This window comes from Taudactylus pleione, unplaced genomic scaffold, assembly GCF_031769625.1.
Source record: "Taudactylus pleione unplaced genomic scaffold, aTauple2 ptg000032l, whole genome shotgun sequence".
Classification (NCBI taxonomy): domain Eukaryota; kingdom Metazoa; phylum Chordata; class Amphibia; order Anura; family Myobatrachidae; genus Taudactylus; species Taudactylus pleione.
Window position 1 is genome coordinate 8,755,001 of NW_028284434.1, and position 20,462 is coordinate 8,775,462.

The 20,462-nt window shown below is 47.0% G+C and overlaps 1 protein-coding gene across 1 annotated transcript in view; it reads left to right on the forward strand.

The window, feature by feature from the left end:
- Positions 1 to 20,462, forward strand: part of OTOA (otoancorin) — a 116,831-nt gene that overhangs the window by 85,785 nt on the left and 10,584 nt on the right. Inside the window, exons 23-27 of the mRNA XM_088451852.1 lie at positions 7,402 to 7,589; positions 10,042 to 10,197; positions 14,906 to 15,048; positions 18,756 to 18,892; positions 19,095 to 19,192. Coding sequence (XP_088307978.1) covers positions 7,402 to 7,589; positions 10,042 to 10,197; positions 14,906 to 15,048; positions 18,756 to 18,892; positions 19,095 to 19,192 — 722 coding nt within the window. The remainder of the gene's footprint in view (positions 1 to 7,401; positions 7,590 to 10,041; positions 10,198 to 14,905; positions 15,049 to 18,755; positions 18,893 to 19,094; positions 19,193 to 20,462) is intronic.

Below are 20,462 nucleotides of genomic sequence, written 5' to 3' on the forward strand. Positions count from 1 at the left end.
GCAGTGCCCCCAGTAGTATGCCCCCCAGTAGTATGCCCCCCATTAGCAGGCCCCCCAGTAGTATGCCCCCCATTAGTATGCCCCCCCAGTAGTATGCCCCCCAGTAGTATGCCCCCCAGTAGTATGCCCCCATTAGCAGCCCCCCCAGTAGTATGGCCTCACCCAGTAGTAGGCTGCCCCAGTAGCAGGCCCCCCCAGTAGTAGGCTGCCCCATTAGTAGCCCCCCCAGTAGTATGGCCCCCCAGTAGTAGCCCCCCCAGTAGTAGGCCCCCCCAGTAGCAGGCCCCCTCAGTAGTATGCCCCCCCCAGTAGTATGGCCCCCCCAGTAGTATGGCCCCCCCAGTAGCAGGCCCCTCAGTAGTATGACCCCCCAGTAGCAGACCCCCCCAGTAGCAGACCACCCCAGTAGTATAGCCCCCCCAGTAGCAGGCCCCCTCTAGTAGTATGGCCCCCCCACACCCCCAGTAGCAGACCCCCCCAGTAGCAGACCCCCCCCCCAGTAGCGCCCCCGGCCCTTACACAAGTAAAAAAAATAAAAATATAAACTTACCTGAATCCCCGCTCTGCTGTCACAGTCTGTGTGACTCTCATTGGCTGCTGTATCAAACACACAGCTGCCGCTGGCGGCTGTGTGTTTGTATCTGTGTAGGGCAGACCGCTATCACAGTGTTCTGCCCTACACGCGAGGAGACCTGATGTCGGATTCTCTAGTGAGAATCCGACATCAGGCGGCCGCCGTTCGGCCCTGAACGGGGATCCGAGTCAGGCGGTGAACACATGCAGTACATATATTTATATATACAATATATATATATATATATATATATATATATATATATATATTAGGGGTGAGCGGGTTCAGATTTCTGAAATCCGAACCCCCCCGAGCCCCCCCGATCCGAGTCTGATCCGAGTCAGGCTCGACTTTTCCCGCCTGACTCGGATCTGAAATCGAGGCAAAACGTCATCATCCCGCCTTCCGAGTCTCGCGGGTTTTGGATCCTATATAAGGTACCCGCGTCGGCGCCATTTTCTCACTCGGCTGTGGACAGTGAAGAGGGAGGGTGGGAGTTAGGGCTGTGTAGTGTAGTGTAGTGTAGTGCTGCTGTTGTCCACTACTTCAAAGTCCATAGGGGCTGGCTGTGTTGTGCTGTGCTGCTGTTGTTAATAGGGGCTGTGTCCACTACTTCAAAGTCCATAGGGGCTGGCTGGACTGTGTTGTGCAGTCAGTTCTCCATAGGGGCTGTGTCCACTCCAAAGTCCTGAGCAGTGTCCCAGTCCTAAAGGAGTGCTGTAGTGTTGTCCAGGGGGTGCTCTGTCCATCAGGGGTGCTCCCCCCAAGTGCTAAAAAAATAATATATTTTCTGTGTTTGTGAATTGTGTGCGCAGTAGCCGCACGTGCATCAACAAAGTAGTGCCAAGCGTGCGCCTGTGTCATAAGTAAAGGGCCGGCTGGCTTGACCGTTAAAGGGTGCTGTAACCCCCGAAAGTACACTCCAGTCCAAACCAAAAAAAAATTATTTTCTGTGTTTGTGAATTGTGTGCGCAGTAGCCACACGTGCATCAACAAAGTAGTGCCAAGCGTGCGCCTGTGTCATAAGTAAAGGGCCGGCTGGCTTGACCGTTAAGGGTGCTGTAACCCCCGAAAGTACACTCCAGTCCAAACCCAAAAAAAAATTATTTTCTGTGTTTGTGAATTGTGTGCGCAGTAGCCGCACGTGCATCAACAAAGTAGTGCCAAGCGTGCGCCTGTGTCATAAGTAAAGGGCCGGCTGGCTTGACCGTTAAGGGTGCTGTAACCCCCGAAAGTACACTCCAGTCCAAACCAAAAAAAAAATTATTTTCTGTGTTTGTGAATTGTGTGCGCAGTAGCCGCACGTGCATCAACAAAGTAGTGCCAAGCGTGCGCCTGTGTCATAAGTAAAGGGCCGGCTGGCTTGACCGTTAAAGGGTGCTGTAACCCCCAAAGTACACTCCAGTCCAAACCAAAAAAAAAAATATTTTCTGTGTTTGTGAATTGTATGCGCAGTAGCCGCATGTGCATCAACAAAGTAGTGCCAAGCGTGCGCCTGTGTCATAAGTAAAGGGCCGGCTGGCTTGACCGTTAAAGGGTGCTGTAACCCCCAAAGTACACTCCAGTCCAAACCAAAAAAAAAATTATTTTCTGTGTTTGTGAATTGTGTGCGCAGTAGCCGCACGTGCATCAACAAAGTAGTGCCAAGCGTGCGCCTGTGTCATAAGTAAAGGGCCGGCTGGCTTGACCGTTAAAGGGTGCTGTAACCCCCGAAAGTACACTCCAGTCCAAACCAAAAAAAAAAATTATTTTCTGTGTTTGTGAATTGTGTGCGCAGTAGCCGCACGTGCATCAACAAAGTAGTGCCAAGCGTGCGCCTGTGTCATAAGTAAAGGGCCGGCTGGCTTGACCGTTAAAGGGTGCTGTAACCCCCGAAAGTACAGTCCAGTCCAAACCAAAAAAAAAATTATTTTCTGTGTTTGTGAATTGTGTGCGCAGTAGCCGCACGTGCATCAACAAAGTAGTGCCAAGCGTGCGCCTGTGTCATAAGTAAAGGGCCGGCTGGCTTGACCGTTAAAGGGTTCTGTAACCCCCAAAGTACACTCCAAACCAAAAAAATATATATTTTCTGTGTTTGTGACTTGTGTGCACTGTGGCTGCACGTGCATCAACAAAGGAGCAGCGCCAAGCGTGCGCCTGTGTCCCATAAGTAAAGAGCCGGTTGGCTCATTTCTTAAAGGGTGGTGTAACCCACAAAGTGCACTACTCTCCAGCAAAAATAAAAAAATATTTTCTGTGTTTGTGTGCGCTTTAGCCGCACGTATATATATCAATATAACATAAATGGAGGACCAAACTTTCTCCGATAAAAATAAAATAGGGAAAGATCAAGAACCACTTCCTCCTAGTGCTGTTGCTGCTGCTGGGAGTTGTTCATCATCCCAGAGAGGAAGTAGGAACATCACTACTTTTACTAAACAATTGACCCTCCAACAGTCCCTAGCGATGAGGATGAAGTACGACAGCAGTCATCCTGAAGCAAAACGTATAACTGAGGCCTTGACTGCTATGTTGGTGTTAGACGTGCGTCCGGTATCCGACATTAGTGCAGTGGGATTTAGACAATTGATGGAGGTAGTGTGTCCTCGGTTCCAAATCCCGTCTAGATTCCACCTGCATCCTCAAAGCAGCAGCGACAAGCGTGCGTCTGTCTGTTAAAGGGTGGTGACACCCTCAAAGTGTGCTACACAAACAATTAAAATATTGTTCTTTTTTTTTCGGTCTTTGTGAATTGTGTGGGCTGTAGCCGCACCTGCATCCTTAAAGCAGCAGCGACAAGCGTGCGTCTGTCTGTTAAAGGGTGGTGTAACTTTCAAAGTGCTCCAAAAAATAAAAAACTATTTTTTTAATGTGTTTGTGACTTGTGTGCGATGTAGCCGCACTTGCATCCTCAAAGCAGCAGCGACAAGCGTGCGTCTGTCTGTTAAAGGGTGGTGACACCCTCAAAGTGTGCTACACAAACAATAAAAATATTCTTCTTTTTTCTGTCTTTGTGAATTGTGTGGGCTGTAGCCGCACCTGCATCCTTAAAGCAGCAGCGACAAGCGTGCGTCTGTCTGTTAAAGGGTGGTGACACCCTCAAAGTGTGCTACACAAACAATTAAAATATTGTTCTTTTTTCTGTCTTTGTGAATTGTGTGGGCTGTAGCCGCACCTGCATCCTTAAAGCAGCAGCGACAAGCGTGCGTCTGTCTGTTAAAGGGTGGTGACACCCTCAAAGTGTGCTACACAAACAATTAAAATATTGTTCTTTTTTTTTTGGTCTTTGTGAAATGTGTGGGCTGTAGCCGCACCTGCATCCTTAAAGCAGCAGCGACAAGCGTGCGTCTGTCTGTTATAGGGTGGTGACACCCTCAAAGTGTGCTACACAAACAATAAAAATATTCTTCTTCTTTTTTCTGTCTATGTGAATTGTGTGGGCTGTAGCCGCACCTGTATCCTTAAAGCAGCAGCGACAAGCGTGCGTCTGTCTGTTAAAGGGTGGTGACACCCTCAAAGTGTGCTACACAAACAATAAAAATATTCTTCTTCTTTTTTCTGTCTATGTGAATTGTGTGGGCTGTAGCCGCACCTGCATCCTTAAAGCAGCAGCGACAAGCGTGCGTCTGTCTGTTAAAGGGTGGTGACACCCTCAAAGTGTGCTACACAAACAATAAAAATATTCTTCTTCTTTTTTCTGTCTATGTGAATTGTGTGGGCTGTAGCCGCACCTGCATCCTTAAAGCAGCAGCGACAAACGTGCGTCTGTCTGTTAAAGGGTGGTGACACCTCAAAGTGTTCTACACAAACAATTAAAATATTGTTCTTTTTTTTTCGGTCTTTGTGAAATGTGTGGGCTCTAGCCGCACCTGCATCCTTAAAGCAGCAGCGACAAGCGTGCGTCTGTCTGTTAAAGGGTGGTGACACCCTCAAAGTGTGCTACACAAACAATAAAAATATTCTTCTTCTTTTTTCTGTCTTTGTGAATTGTGTGGGCTGTAGCCGCACTTGCATCCTCAAAGCAGCAGCGACAAGTGTGCGTCTGTCTGTTAAAGGATTACATCGGTGACAGCATCCAAGTAGGCATGTCAGACAGCCCGTACCTGTACTGGCAGGAAAAAGAAGCAATTTGGAGGTCCCTGTACAAACTGGCTCTATTTTACCTGAGTTGCCCCCCCTCCAGTGTGTACTCCGAAAGAGTGTTTAGTGCAGCCGGGAACCTTGTCAGCGAAAGGCGTAGGAGGTTGCTTCCACAAAATGTGGAGAAGATGATGTTCATAAAATGAATTATCAACTCTTCCAGGGAGACCAGCCTCCAGAACGTACAGAGGGACCTGTGGTTCCAGCAGGGACGAATTAATACTCTGTGAGGATGAGGATGTACACACTGAAGAGGGTGAGGAATCGGTGGATGAGGAGGATGAGGATGACATCTTGCCTCCGTAGAGCCAGTTTGTGCAGGGACAGATAAATTGCCAGCTTGTTTTGTGGGGGCCCAAACGAACCAATCATTTCAGCCACAGTTGTGTGGCAGACCCTGGCACTGAAATGATTGGTTTGTTAAAGTGTGCATGTCCTGTTTATACAACATAAGGGTGGGTGGGAGGGCCCAAGGACAATTCCATCTTGCACCTCTTTTTTTTCTTTGCATTATGTACAGTTTGGGGCCTAGTTTTTCAATGCCATCCTGTCTGCCACTGCAGTTTCACGCCTAGATGGGTCACGTGTTTGTGCCGCCCACTCGTGTCGCTTAGCATAGTCATCCAGCTACCTCGGTGCAACCTTTTGGACATAAAAACACTATTGTGAGGTGTGAGGTATTCAGAATAGACTGGAAATGAGTGGAAATTAAGGTTATTGAGGTTAATAATAGCATAGGAGCAGAAAAACCTACAAATTCTGTGATTTTAGCTGTTTTTATGATTTTTTTCAAAAAAATACAGATCCAAAACACAAAACCCAGAACCCAAAACACGGAAGGGTGGTTTTGGCAAAACCAATCCAGATCCAAAACACGAAGAAAGATCCAGATCCAAAACCAAAACACAAAACACGAAAAGTGGCCGGTGCACACCCCTAATATATATATATATATATATATATAATTATATACACACACACACATTTCTATACATGCACACAGACTCACTGCGCTCTACTCCAAGCCCGGTGAAACGCTGAGGCTGAGTTAGCAATCGGCATCCGAGCCAGCTGCTCTGCCTCACACCATCTCTATCAGACACGCACTGCAGGCAGCCTGGGCTCCAGTCACAGTCTCACGAGATTTGGCATCATAATCTCACGAGACTGTAACTGCAGGGAAGCTCTTCGGCGGCTGCTGTAAGTGAACAGCTGAGCTGCCGAGGACTGTAACGGAGACAGCTAAATGCTGTGCTCCATTTTTTTAGTTATTAGTAGTTGCCAGGGGCTGAGTACTGTGTGTGGGGGCCCCCTATGTGTGGGGGCCCCAGGACGACCGCCCCCTTCGCCCCCCTATAATCCGGCCCTGAGTGTACACACATATTGGGTAAAACTGTAGAGTTGTCCCCTCAGAAAGAATTTAAGGAGCATTTTCATTTTTTCCTCCTTTCATAATATGTCCACATTGGTTTATATTCTATTTTTTTCTCATTTATTGAACATATACTTTTTATGCCAAATTACCTTTGTCTACACACTTTGAGGCCTGAGTTAGACATCGTTCTACTGTCTACAAATCAAGTTTTGGTGATGTAAAGGAATTTGCTGCCAGGATACTGTAAAGAGACTAGAAAGATAACTGTACAGTACTCTAGCTCTTTTCAGCAATATGGTGGTAGCATCCATCCAGTAGAATTACATATTAATATTTAATATCCCATATGAATCACATCATTTCATGCAACATGGGCAGGAGGGATGTACTTAGCGACAGCACATGGTTACATTAGGGCGTTTCTATGTTTTAGCCACATTTCTGCACATCGACATTGACAGGGAGGTGGCTATGCACAGGCATGGAGATGGTCCAAGGCAATGCTCAGGAGAGAAACTGCACCTGCCATAGGCCTGGAGCAAGTTTCGATGGTGCGACCAATGGTGACGTCTAAAGACATAGCAAGTAGTATTTTTTAGCATCTACGGACGCTAACAGTCCTTGCACATTCAGACGCATGGATGTGCACCAGGGAAAGACTTTGTAGCGACATTACCAGACACGTACGACAGCTGTGCCCGACTCAGAATCCCAGGCGATTGTATTAAATAATGTGATTGAGATTGGGGAATCTATCCCCTTGGTCTATTTACTAAGCCTTGAATGGAGATCATGTGAATGGAGATAAGGTACCAGCCAATCAGCTCCTGACTGTAATTTTTCAAACACAGCCTGTGACATGGCAGTTAGGAGCTGATTGGCTGGTACCTTATCACCATTCACTTTATCTCCATCCAAGGCTTAGTAAATAGACCTTAGAGATTAGTATTTGTTAAAAAATGAATTGGTTTCTGAACTCTGGGTACACAATGGAGCAATGTCATTTGGCCAAACCGTAACAACATATCGCTCAGTGTGTATGCAGGATATGCGTTCTCCCGCGCTCGTATGCGACGTAGTCAGGTTTGTTGTGCTGCACATTAAACCTGATGATATCACATGCGGCCCCATTCGAAGGATGGAGCGAGTGATCGTTCTGTCTTTCATTAGTCACTGCAGTGTGTACCGGCAATCAGACATCGTCACGATTGCCGATCGCACCAGTATGTACCCTGTATTAGTGGAAATTTTTTTTTTACTGTGTATACAGTCACTGTCACTGATTATATAGGTAACTCTTCCAAGTGAGATCATATATGTTCATATTTCTTAGAATGTATAGGCACCACTGCGCCACCTGCTGGTACTATAATGATATTGGGTGAAGCCAATTCCTTCTGGTCCTCCAAGGAGCTGCAGTGCATGAACTCAGACACATTTACCAAAAGTGTCCACATGCTGGGTCGCCTGAGAAGCTTTAATCAGTCTCAGCTTGTAGTGTTGAAGGATAAAGCAAAAATGGTACAGTAAATGTTTTCTTATTTGTGTACAGACGATACAATTCTATGTCTCGGTAATGTGTCAGAGATATGTGTAGTACTGTATGGCATCTTTTGTGATGGGAACAACCTTACGTGGGGTTACAGAACATAGGAGAAATAGGAAATGTTTGCTTTTGCTCAGTAATAGTGTCATATATCGCCATCACAATGTGCCAGACCCATGTTGGTAGCTGCAATTTAATAAAGAGAATATCATGGACTGATGTAGGGTAAGACGGATCATTTTTAATTGTAATTTCATTGAATTTAAGCATCAATAGAAACATTGGGCGTACATTACTAAATAAGGGAGAGATTAATCAAACCTTTGAAAGAGCACAAGTGGGTGTGTTGCCCATAGCATCCATACAAATTCTAGCTGTCATTTTATAGAATGTACTTCTCTATTTGCCCTCTTTAGACGGTTTGATACACAACCTCCTAACTTTTGAATGTTGTAGCTCACAGATATGCTTGTAGCAGCATAGAAGCAAATATCTATAAAACATACATTGTTTTTCTAAAGCTAAAGAATTATGTCCCCTTAAGAAGTTGACTACAATAAACACTCTATACTGTTCTCTTTACTGGCAATCATGACATTCCCGTAGCAAGCAATCACCAGTGTTACTGTGTTATACAATGATAGCAGAGCGGGCGCGTCGCTGACTAAAGACGCCCAACCGCTCACACAGAACGCTATGATCAGACAGAGAAACTGCACCGGCCATAGGGCTGGGACAAGTTTGGATAATGCATCTACAGATGCAGCGAGATGGATTTCCACAGGTGCAGAACACTGCATTGAAGAGATCCACAGCAGCCACAGCAGCAGCAGCAGAAAGACGCAGATGTGACTGTGGTAAAAGATGCGACCATGTCTCAGTGCAACTCTGAAGCAGGTCCATAGTGATTCAGAGATGGACGCAATGCCGAGGTTTACGCAGTTGAGCGATTATCAGTTATCGTCTGAGTCGCACTGCGCACGAGTCACGTTTCATCACCGCTGTCGCTCACAGTGAGGCTTTATTCACAAAGTGATTGACGGGCAGGGGCTGTTTTCATGGGGTCTTTGTTGTGTCTTTGTACACAGACATTGGATTTGCGAAGCCACCGTTGGGGGTCTCAGTATAAATCCCGTTGGCTGCGACATTTGCATATTTTCGCACAGCCACTGTGTACATATTCGCTACAGCGGTGGCATATGCGTACATCTCTGAATCAGGCCCTAAGAACATTTTGGCTTTATGTTTTTAACCATACTGGATAAATGTAAGTTATACCACTTTAATACCAAAGTTCTGGGGGTGGGAACAGAGTTCCATTCCTGATCAGACCCGGAACTTACCGCTTTCATACTGCGGCACCGACCCAAGATATTCCCGAGTCGGCGCCGTTCACACCAGAGCTGGGGATGCAGTGACCCGGCTCTTCCGCTGTTGCTGTGGACACTTTGAGATGATGCCATCTCCAAGCGCCACTGAAGCCGGCCAATCGGGCGGCATGCAGCATGATCCGGGTCACTGTGACCCAGATCGCGCCGTTTACACTGCAGGGTGCCACGGGAATGACCCGTGGCCAACCCTGCAAAGTACCCGAGTTGGATTCCCGGGTCCCTGGACCCGGGTGGATCCATTTACACAAAAATCAAAAAAATCCCGGGTTTATGCGCAAACCTGGGATTTTTAGGTCAGTGTAAAAGGGGTATAAGTGTTTGATATGGGTAAACATATTTTTGTGCCTACTAGATGTTATTGATACTAATTTCACACAGAAAAAAGCCAGAAACCCAGCTTTTCCCTGGCACTTACTGCACAGGTTTTTTTTTGCCTGTCCCAGTCGGTACCCCCCCTTCACACAGAAAAGCAAATTCCCGTGGCAAGCATTTGAACCCGGTATTTTCAGTACCAACCCGGGTATTTCTTCTGTGTGAAAGAGTCAAACCAGGTTGCAATTCCTGGGACTTCGACCCTGGTAAAAACCAGGGTCGAAGTCCTGGGACTTTCGACCCGTGTTGACCCTTCCACACAGAAAAAGAACCCGTGTTGATGAGCAAATTCCCAGGTCCAAATGCTTGACCCGGGAATTTGCTGTTCTGTGTGAAGGGGGTGTATAAGTTATCATTGTATGAAAAATATAACATTGAATAAATTAGAGCTGTGGGTGGCTAATGATAACTAATATTAAGCACACTTGTATTGTATAGAAAACACACACAAAGGAGTTCCTATGGGTGTCTTGCCTAAAAGCATCATGGGGGGACATATTATTTGGAATTGCACTAAACTAGACCATTGTTTTACTAAACTACAAATACACATTTAAATAAAATTAACCCTACTGTATAGTAAAATAACTATTTAATACGGATTAATACTAAATTACTAATGAATGTTGTCTACTTCGGGTATAATCAAACCTTACTTTGAAAGGCTTGGGGGTCGGTGTCAGAATGGAAAAGTTATCACGTGACATCACTGGGACGGATTGTCACCGCTCTAAGTGTCACTGAGCTGGACGAGCTGGACCTGTCCTCTGTAGATATGATTGCCGCACTTACTCAGCAGGCAGAATGGACTGTGCCTCAGGTGAGTCTGTTTGCCATATGTATTATTTAATGTATTCTGTGTGCAACAAAATTGAAAACTAGGTTTTCTCTTTGGTGTAAGAATCAACTGAAGAACAGCTAAGAAGCATATTTGCCCTATTTATTAAGTACTTTATATAACCATAATCTAAATTTTAGAGCTACCTGAAACGATTTAAATCCATCGAGTCTTTCATTCTGCACCCTATACATTGTAGAATGAATCCTTGAAACCCAAGAAATAGTCTCCAGCATTGAGTCAGCCTCCAGTATTTAGTTAGTATTTACTGTCTGTGTTCCTAAGGTCAGCTTACATGCCTTAAGTTGTTGAGGCAATTCCACGTGGTCCGTCCTGACAAACCTAGGTATAGAACGCCTGGAGGAAGCTTCCTTAGATTAGGGAGTAATGTCAGGAATGAATCCAGCTGCTTTCTAAATCAGATTCTCCTGACACCATGAGTATTGGTATTTATTCATTAACCACGTTGGCTGATCCATCTTCATCTCAGTTTCCATCTTGTAGGAAGCATTTCCTGCCATCACTTTAGTCTTACCTGTTCCTGTCCCCTTCCCCCCTAACCCTCCCTTCTTGTAGCCTAACTCTAACTTTCCCCACCTCTGCACCCTAACCCTCCCCGTTAGTGCCTAAGCATGACCCCTCCCCTTAGTGCCTAACCCTAACCCCCCTCCTCAGTGGTGCCTAATCCTAACCCTCCCCCCTATGGGTGCCTAACCATGCCCGGCGGTTGGAATCCTGACAGCGGCATCCCGGCAGAGGAGGAAATCCCGATCGTCCAAGGTAAGTATTCTCTAACCTAATTCTACCCCCTAACCCTAACCCTCCCTTAGGGGTGCCTAACCCTAACCCTACCCCGAGTGCCTAACCCTAATCCCCCCTCTAAGTGCCTAAACCTAACCCCCCCTTCCCTGCCACCTACACCTAAGTCCCCCAGGGGGGTGCCTAACCCTAAGTTCCCCTGGGGGTGCCTAACCCTAACCCTCCCTCCCTCTAGCCTAACCCTAAGTCCCCCCCGCTGGTGCCTAACGCTAACCTCCCCTTCCCCTATCCTAAACCTAACCTCCCGTGGGGGGTGCCTAACCCTAAGTGTCCCCCCCCCGGGAACACTAAATCTAACCCTCCCCCCCGCGATCGGGATGCCGGGCGCCAGTCTCCCAGCGTCGGTAAAATGACAGGCGTCTAGATTTAGACACCTCTCATTTAACCTCGCCGGGATTAAGCAGTCGGGAAGCCGGCTATCGGGATTAAGTCCGCCGGCTTCCCGACTGCATACCACCCTAACCTCCCCCCCAAAAAACCTAACCCTAACCCCGCTACGCTCCCTAAACCTAACCCACCCTTCCCCCCCCCCCACGTGGCTAACGCTAAGGGTGCCCCGGACTTTCCTCGTTCGGGCTGGCATCCTTCGGGGTTCCGGTGTCGGGATTAAGATAAGCATCTGTAACTACATCCCAAAACAACTATTGTTTGGCTCCATCCGTGTGTTCCTACTCATCATACATAATATTTGTATGTCTCCATCCCTATGTTTCAACTCCTATACACAACAACTACTGTTTGGCTCCATCCGTGTGTTCCCACACACCATACATGCTATTTGTCTCCGTCCCTGTATACTGGCTATTGCATGGCTTCCATTTTTGAGCAATTAACTATTCCTGACCTTATCCCGGCCACTGAACTAAAAAATGGCATGACAGTGTCATTTCTGTATTGTATTTTTTACAATGGTTAAATGATTCATCCCACAGCCATTGCGCATTTGGGCAGGCTGTAAGAGTTTCTGTATTAAGGACTTATAGTTTATACTTTCTTAAAGTGCCTATTAGCTCAGCTTCAATCCCTTCATCATTTCAATTTACACTCATTAAAGCAAGATTATATTTTGTGCGGGTTGGGTACGGGATCTCGGCAGTCGTGATGCCGGCGGTCATCACAGTTATGATGTTGACATTGTTATTTGTGCCTGTCATGGTGTATGTGCTTGTTTATGTATGTGGTTATACCACAGGGTGTGGTTAGGAATGCCTTCGCACTTAGTAAAATTCTGCTTGTGCCCCCTATGCACCATCCATACCCACTGCATTGTCTGCTTCAGTTGGGGTCAGAATGATAACCTAAAGTTATAATGAAATGGGAAGCTGGTGAGCATTGGCTCCAATCTGTGTCCCTCATAGTGGTCACATGTGGCCCTGGTGATTGGTGTAATTGTTACTCTTATCCTCTACCTAATGGATTTGTTGTCACAGATACAATACTGTTTCAGCTCTATAAGCATCTCACACTAGTGTCATAAGCTCATAATGCGACCTAATGCTTCTCTACCACAAGTACGGCCTCTGGAAGCGATCAGGTTGTCCCCCAGTGCTGGATTCCTTGTTGACTTTTAGCACCTAATTCTACTATTCTGTTGTTGCATGATTGAAGAATTTCCCATTCAGAGGTCTCTAGGCAAGTCTTTCTCTTGAAAAAGTATTTATATTATATTATATAGTACATCATAATAGTTTAGTTATTATCAGAGCTGTTACTAGACTTTTTGGTGCCCAGAGCCAGAAATAGCATTGGTGCCCCCCCTCATTTTTCAAATAGGGACATGCGAGCCCGAAAAAGGGGTGTAAACCCCGATGTTCCACTGTTATGCAGGTATCACTGCTAAATACAGTGTGAATCCAATGGCTGCAGTGAAGATACACAATAGTTATGCAGTATAACTCACCAGCTCTAGATGTAGGAGAACTCTGGCAAATCTGCACCTGCAGCAGGTTTTGTCCGTCTGGAGTCGGCAGTGTAGATCACCGACTGGAGTATTGAAAGAGCGCTAAGTCTATTGTATATCTAGCAAATATCAGCGGAGGGGGAGATCTTTATTATGCAGGTCTGCCATCAGAAATTCTGGGGCCCGGTACTAACAAAATAGGCCCCCGGGGTATAAGGCAGAGTTGGGCAGAGTGGTAGATAATGTGGGTGGAGCTATAGCAGGGGTTTTGCCTCAATTGGTGCATAAACCAGGGATGGCTAGGCATGGGGGAGGGGCTAGGGATGGCAAAGGGCAGGGAACTATGGACAAGGGGGGACACTGGGCTGGGAAGGGTGGACTGGGGTGGCAAAGGGCAGGGAAGGCTGGTTGGTCTAGGGGGCAAAGGGCAGTAGGGGAGGGGCAGGGAAGACAGGCTGGCTGGCTGGACTAGGAGGGGAGAGCAGGGACTAGGAGGGGGGGGTGCAGGGAAGACTGGCTGGACTGGGGAAAAGACAAGGCAGGGAAGACTGGCTGGACTGTTGTGTAGGGAAGGCTGGCTGGACTTAATAGGCTGGCTGGACTGGGGAGGGGCAAGGCAAGGCAGGCTGGCTGGCTAAACTGGGGGGCACAGGAAAGGCTGGCTGGACATGGGGAGGGGGCACAGGGAAGACATGCTGGTTGGCTGGATTTGGAGGGGAGAACAATGGAAGACTGGCTGGACTGGGGGAGGGGCAAGGCAGGCAAGCTGGCTGGGCTGGGGAGGGGCAAGGCAGGCTGGCTGAACTGGGGGGCGCAGGAAAGGCTGCCTGGACATGGGAAGGGGGCACAGGGAAGACAGGCTGGTTGGCTGGACTAGGAGGGGGGCGCAGGGAAGACTAGCTGGACTGGGGGAGGGGCAAGGCAGGGAAGGCTGGCTGGATGAACGGGGGGCTGGGTGCAGGAAAGACTGGCTGGCTGGACTGGGGGGAACAGCGCTGACTGTACAAGAGAAGGGAGGGGCACAGGGCAGGGTCAACACACCTGCGTTCTCCTGTCCTGAGAGAGATTGGGCCTGGCTAGCTGCGGCGAGGAATGCACCGGGCGCCAGGCAGGGAGAAAGAAAGAGCATCAGCGTTTTGGAATTCAACTATGGAGTCAGACTGGAGCCGTCACCCAGCATCCACGACGCTGCAGCATTTGAACTACGCAGCCGGCCGCGAGCCAATCACAGCTCGCGGAACGACAGCCAATCAGGAGCGGCAGCTCCTGATTGGCTGATGAGGAGCTGCTGCTCCTGATAGGCTGCCGTTCCACGAGCCAATCACAGCTCATGGCTGGCTCCAGTACGTACTACAATGTTGAAATGCCATAGCGCTGATGCTTTCTCCCTGGCTCCTGCCAGCTGCCCGGTGCATTCTTCGCTGCTGCCAGCTGGGCCCCCTCTGTCTCCGGGCCCGGTACCAGAGTCCTGGCAGTCCCCCCCTGATGGCGGCCCTGTCTGTATGTACCCTGCGCTGGCAGCTGATCTCACTGGCAAAGATGTGCTGGTAACACCTGGGCCCCGAAATTGGTGGCTGTATTCGGGGCTGTCATCAGAAATTGTGGGGCAGATAGTTCCATGTGTAAGGTGTCTGACTGCCATGTGAGAGGTGATAGGTTTCAATGTTTGACAATATTTTAAAAATGTGTGTGTTAAATAAAAGAGGATGTGACTGAAGATGCTTGGGGAAGTGGCCAGATGGAGGGGGAGTCGGCCAGGGAGGAGATGTGCGCGGCCAGGAGATGCAGAGCATAAAAGAAAAGAAAGCTACAAGTGAGAATGATTATAAACTGAAATTTAAAATTGACAGGTCTGAGCAGCGCCCCCTGCCCTGCGGTGCCCTGTGCCAGGGCACTTGTTGCACGAACCTAGTTAAGGTACTGCTTATTATCATATCAGGGCATATGAATTAGTGCTCAAATCTTTTACAGGCAAAGGCCATACTCCATGGATTTCTGAATGATTCTGCAATATCAATAAAAGACATGAAGAGCTATCAGCTGGCCGGGCTGGGAGCCTGTGTATGTGGCGCTGATCACGAGCAGATAGATCAGATGGACACATTGGAGTTCCGGTACGTCTTCCTGGAATATATACAGTCCATTGACAAGATACTCTTTAAGATTGCAGCGTCTTTCCAAGCACATCATCCCTTAATTTAGGGTCTGATTCAGCAAGGGACGCGAGGGAGAGAACGCACACTCTCAGCCAATGTTTTCGCACTGCGCTTGCATCGCTCTGCGCGTGCACGAGCTAGCCAGTGCGATCGGGTAAGGGTATGCAGACTACACGGAGTGTGTGCGCAGACCCTTCCGATATTGATTGACAGGAAGTGCCGTTTGTGGGTGGTGACAGAGGGTGGTTGGGCGAATGCAGGCTTGCCTGTGCGTTGGGACGCCATTATAGGGGCGTGCAGCGTCATACTCAGCCAGATGACTCGATGCATGCAGGAAGTGGGCAAAATCCTGCACGACATCAGGTCAACCTCTCTTGTGCGTATGGTTTCGATGTTACCGATGTTTACACTGTCATGCGGACTACTCAGGCTTTGAGTAAAGGGAAGTGGGCGGTATTGTGTAGTGCTGGGAGTCTGCATCTTATACAGCGGTTACCGTGCGTATACATTGATTAGCATATAGTGGCTGAGTGCTGAGTGGCTGAGTGCGTGCGATCTCTCACATACATCCCTTGCTGCATCAGGCCCTTAGTTCAGTCCCTCCCATCAATTCTTGGTGCTGTGAGTTGCCGACACCTATGTTATGATTAATTTTTTTCATGTTAATTAATTATGAGTATATTTCAAAAACCATATAAAATGCAATGTAGTTGTTTAATTTACAATAGAAAATAATTATAGGTCATACGCAATCCCAATTTCTGAATTTATTATATATTTTTTTTTATGCTTTTATTTAATTTTTTTCCAGCAGAAATACAAGATAGCATGACAATCAGAATTATGCAAATGTAAACATAACATTCTACATGGAACTGCCAATGGGAATTACCTACCTATAGTGATACATACATAGTAGGGTACAAATAGTCAGAAATAAATGGGATACAGTTGTTTGTCTCCCCATAATAGAAAGGTGGTACAGTCTGCTGGGGGTTTACAAAGAGCAGTATTATTATACATGTGTTGCTTTAGTTTATCCATTGGCTTGGTAATGGACCTAACAGGCTCACACAGCACAGCTAGTGGGTCTTTAGGAACACAGGCGTCTTTATAATGGGTGCAGGGGGGCCCACACCGCACATCCTGCACCCATAGGTAATTCTACTTACCTATACGCCGATTCCCGAAGTGCTGCTTCACAGCTACAGATTGGCGCTGCAGAGCAGCAAACACTCACTGGGAAAATGGCGGCGGACATTTTCCCAGTGATCTGCGCATGTGCAGAAAAGATGTCCCCCCGGGAAAAAAGGCGCGGGTGCCATTTTCCTGGAGACCCACACATGCGCAGTAGATTCTGGCATGAAGCCAGAATTTACAGTGCTTAGCAGTATCAGACTGGGGCATAAAGGGCCCACCAGGGGATGCAGTGATAAAGGGTGTGGTCATCCACCAAAGGGGGTATGGCCAGCCACCACAGTTGCTTGGCTAACCATTAGGCACATCTTGGTGTAGTTTCTATAGAAGCAAACCAAGAAACAATGTTTATCAGTGGTCCTGCTCTACAAGGCAACTGACCCACTAATAGAGTAACAATGTACAGTTCAGTGCATAGTGTGGAACATGACACCTAGAGGAGGAGGTGGGCCCCCAGAAAATGGGGCCCACCGGGGATTTCCCCTGTACCCCTGTGGACCAGTCCAACCCTGGCGCTTAGTGCCGCTGAGCCGCCGACACAGAGGAGGGGGCCCAAACGGAGGCTGCACACGGGCCCCCTCCTCTCTCAAAACGCCCCTGGGACACTAGTACATAGAGTTTGAGTAATGAAACATAAGATGAGAAATCCCAATATGGTGACATGACTGGGCATGTCCACCAGATGTGTAAGTAAGTACCTTTCTGAGCACAGTTCCTCCAGCACCAGTCATGGCCGGTTCTAGACCCCGTGGAACTCAGGGCGAAAATTCCCTTTGGTGCCCCCCCTCCAAAAAAACATGCAAAAATCATAGAGGGTGTATTGGAGGGATTGTGATCAGCAGCAGAGGTTGTCAATATGGCGCCGCCAGAGTTTATACGTTATGACACACAGAGTCCATCCATGTAATGCCACACAGCCCATTCACGTTATGCCACACAGTAGTACTCCTTATACACATTATGCCACACTGTAGTAGTGCCCCTTATAACACATTTTGTCATGCAGTAATGCCCCTTATATATTATGCCACGCAGTAATGCCCCTTATACATTAGGGTTAGTAAGAAAATAAGTTGTCAGAACCTGGTGCATGGTCAGAAGTTATTTAAATGGTCAGGCACTGCAGCTGTCTAATAAATGGGAATCGAGCTAGGTTTCCCCCAAAAAAACTAATAAATATGTATAGACTGCTCTTGTGTCAACCAGGAATAGGAAGTCTCAAGTATTCATGCTTAAATAAAAACCTTTTATTGTCTATAAATCGTTAGCACATAATAAATACATTTAAGTGACTCATATTGAAATGCATAATAATACAATGTTTACAAAAATAAAAATATAACAATGAAGATATACTAATCAGGATAATGATAGAAAAGTGCTGCACTAGTCTCCTGTTTATAAGGCAAAATACCCTTACACTGCTCACAGACCCAGAATGCTAGGCACGGCCACGATGACATCACACAGTGTGCCACGCAGGCATTATGGGAGACAAGTGGCCATCATGGTGCTGCCGGAACAAGTGGCTATCATGGCACCGCTGGATTAATGTCTTGACAGTGGCGCTGCGGTGGCTAGAGCGGGCCAGTGGGGAGACTGCGGCTGCGCCCTCAGGCCGTAGCACCCCGGGCAATAACCCTGCTTGGCCGCACCATGAACCTCCACTGGCACCAGTCACTCATTCCTCTCCCTTACATTAGATTTTCCATATTTGTGCTGTGGTATAGTGACATGTGAATGCACATTGACAAACTGGATGTGCTAGCCATGGCTTACAGTTCTGTGATAATAGCAGAACTCTACATGAAATAAAATGCATAAATACAATTTCTTTCAGAGTTCTAATTCTATTGCTGACTTCTGTTCTACTGTCACAATGTTCAATGATTTCTATTATATCTAACAATAACAGAGGTACAATATCCAAAAATGATATGACATACAGAGATAAAAGGGGGTAGGAGAACAAGTAGGATGGGGGTTGGTATTTTATTCTTCACTTATACTTAAAAGGGATTCAGGTGCTTGCCGAGCAGTAACAATGCCATGTACAGAAACGGAGCAAGGAAAAGAGATGTACAAGCGGGAACAAGAAGAGGGATGAGGGGGGAGAATTAAAGGTCGTCATTGATCCTGACTGATGGAGTGTTAGTGTAGATGGACAATTCTCTAGATGGAAATTAGGAGGCGTAGCTAAGAATATATATGAAATTAGTTTCTCATGAGTTGAGCTAAGAACCTCCTTCTAATTTTTCATAAGTGGTGACATCCAGGGTGATCTGCTTACTCTCATCTAGTCATTCATAGCATAGCACCTAGAACAACATATTGCAGCTTTTGGGTAACCTCACAAAACACTATAGTACACTTAATTGCACACCGTTTAACAACCTGTAGGGATGAATTGGAAAGCAAACCACTAACTATCACTAATTAATGTCTAATATTTCATCTATCTTTCTCAGCTCCATTATTTCAAGAATTGGTTCTCTTCCCTGCAACCTGAACGCTTTGCAAGCTTTTAAGAAAAAGGCAGCGATGATTTTTGGGAAGCCGGAAACATGGCGCCATTTTGTAGTGAACGATGTTGGCTACATTGCAGGTAGGTGAGGTCACACTTCCCTTACAGCATGTTTGTGGCAATAAATTGATTTAGAAATGCATTACACAGAGCACAGAGCACTTGTTGTGATCACAGCTGTACATGGCACTTATTATACTCACTGGGATCTTTGTAGAGCTTTGTAGAGTATTTTGCTGTGAATTATAAATATCCTTATTGTATATGTTTTTCTCTGTTCTAGCTGCTTTTAGTAAAGAAGACTTGAAGGCACTTGATCCAAGACTAATGCCTCATATCCAGCCTGCAGCTATTAAACTCATACCAGAGGAGACTTTTAAGGTAACAATTTGAAAAGTGATATTTTTTTTCCATGAAAGAGAGGTTTTATGTGCAGTTTAATTATAATGTACTGTATAAGTGCAACAAGACATATAAACATTCTAAATGATACTTTAGTATATATATTCTGATATTTAGGGGTCTATTTACTAAGCTGTGTTAGGAGATAAAGTGAACGGAGGTAAGGTACCAGCCAATCCGCTCCTAACTGCCATGTCACAGGCTGTGTTTGAAAAATGGCAGTTAGGAGCTGATTGGCTGGTACCTTACCTCCGTTCACTTTATCTCCTAACACAGCTTAGTAAATAGACCCCCAAATGTTTACAGCCACCATGATGTTTACCAGTGTGGAGAAAAGGAGGTGACAGTGTTGGAGGACTGGGGCTGTAAACGAGGTGTGTGCTGAACGCAGTACTGGATGGACCAATCAGATGCTGCATTCACATATTTTCGCCAATCCATAGACAGTTTACCTGGTATTCAGAGCTGAAACATTTGTTTCCATAATGGCAGCGGCTTTTCCCAAGTTAAAGGAAACGATCAATGCTGAGCTGCATCTTCTGGCGGTCACCAGTCTTTGACTTTATGCAAATGCAGAAACAAAGTCCTTTCGTGGTGTTCATCCGTGCGTATGAATGTGCAAGGACGGAGATGCCTACATGCCGGGCTGTAACTAGGGGGGGTGCGACCTGTGCCATTGCACAGGGTACAGAGCTCTGAGAGCAGATCTGTCACTGCCCCATAGCACCTTCATGTGGCTTGCAGAGTGCTGGGAATGGCACAGAACTGCCCGGAGTATCCAAGGGGCCCTCCAGGGCAGACACCTTGCAGCCTATAGGAAATGCTCCACTTCCCATAGCCAGTGGCCCTGCCCCCTAGGCATGACGTTATGATGTCACATGTTTAGGGGGCGGGGCTGGCACAGGACGCACTGTTGCCCTGTTACGGCACTGGTAGATGCTGAAATACTGATTGTTGTGTCTTTAGACGCCGCCATCAGTTGCACCATCGAAACTTGCAACAGCCCTATAAGAGCAGTTGAGTGTCTGTGTATGCAGCCACTTTCACTAACGCACCCGCCACACTCCCGTAACAGGCCCGTAACATGGACCATCTCCGTGCATGCACTAAGACACCTCCTTGTCAACGCCCAGGAACAGCCATTGCATTTTAATACACTTCTCCCTGCATTCGCCTAAACTTACAACTGTTGCTCTGTACGGACACAATTGGTACAAATGTGCAGTAGCATAAAATCGCACAATTGTGT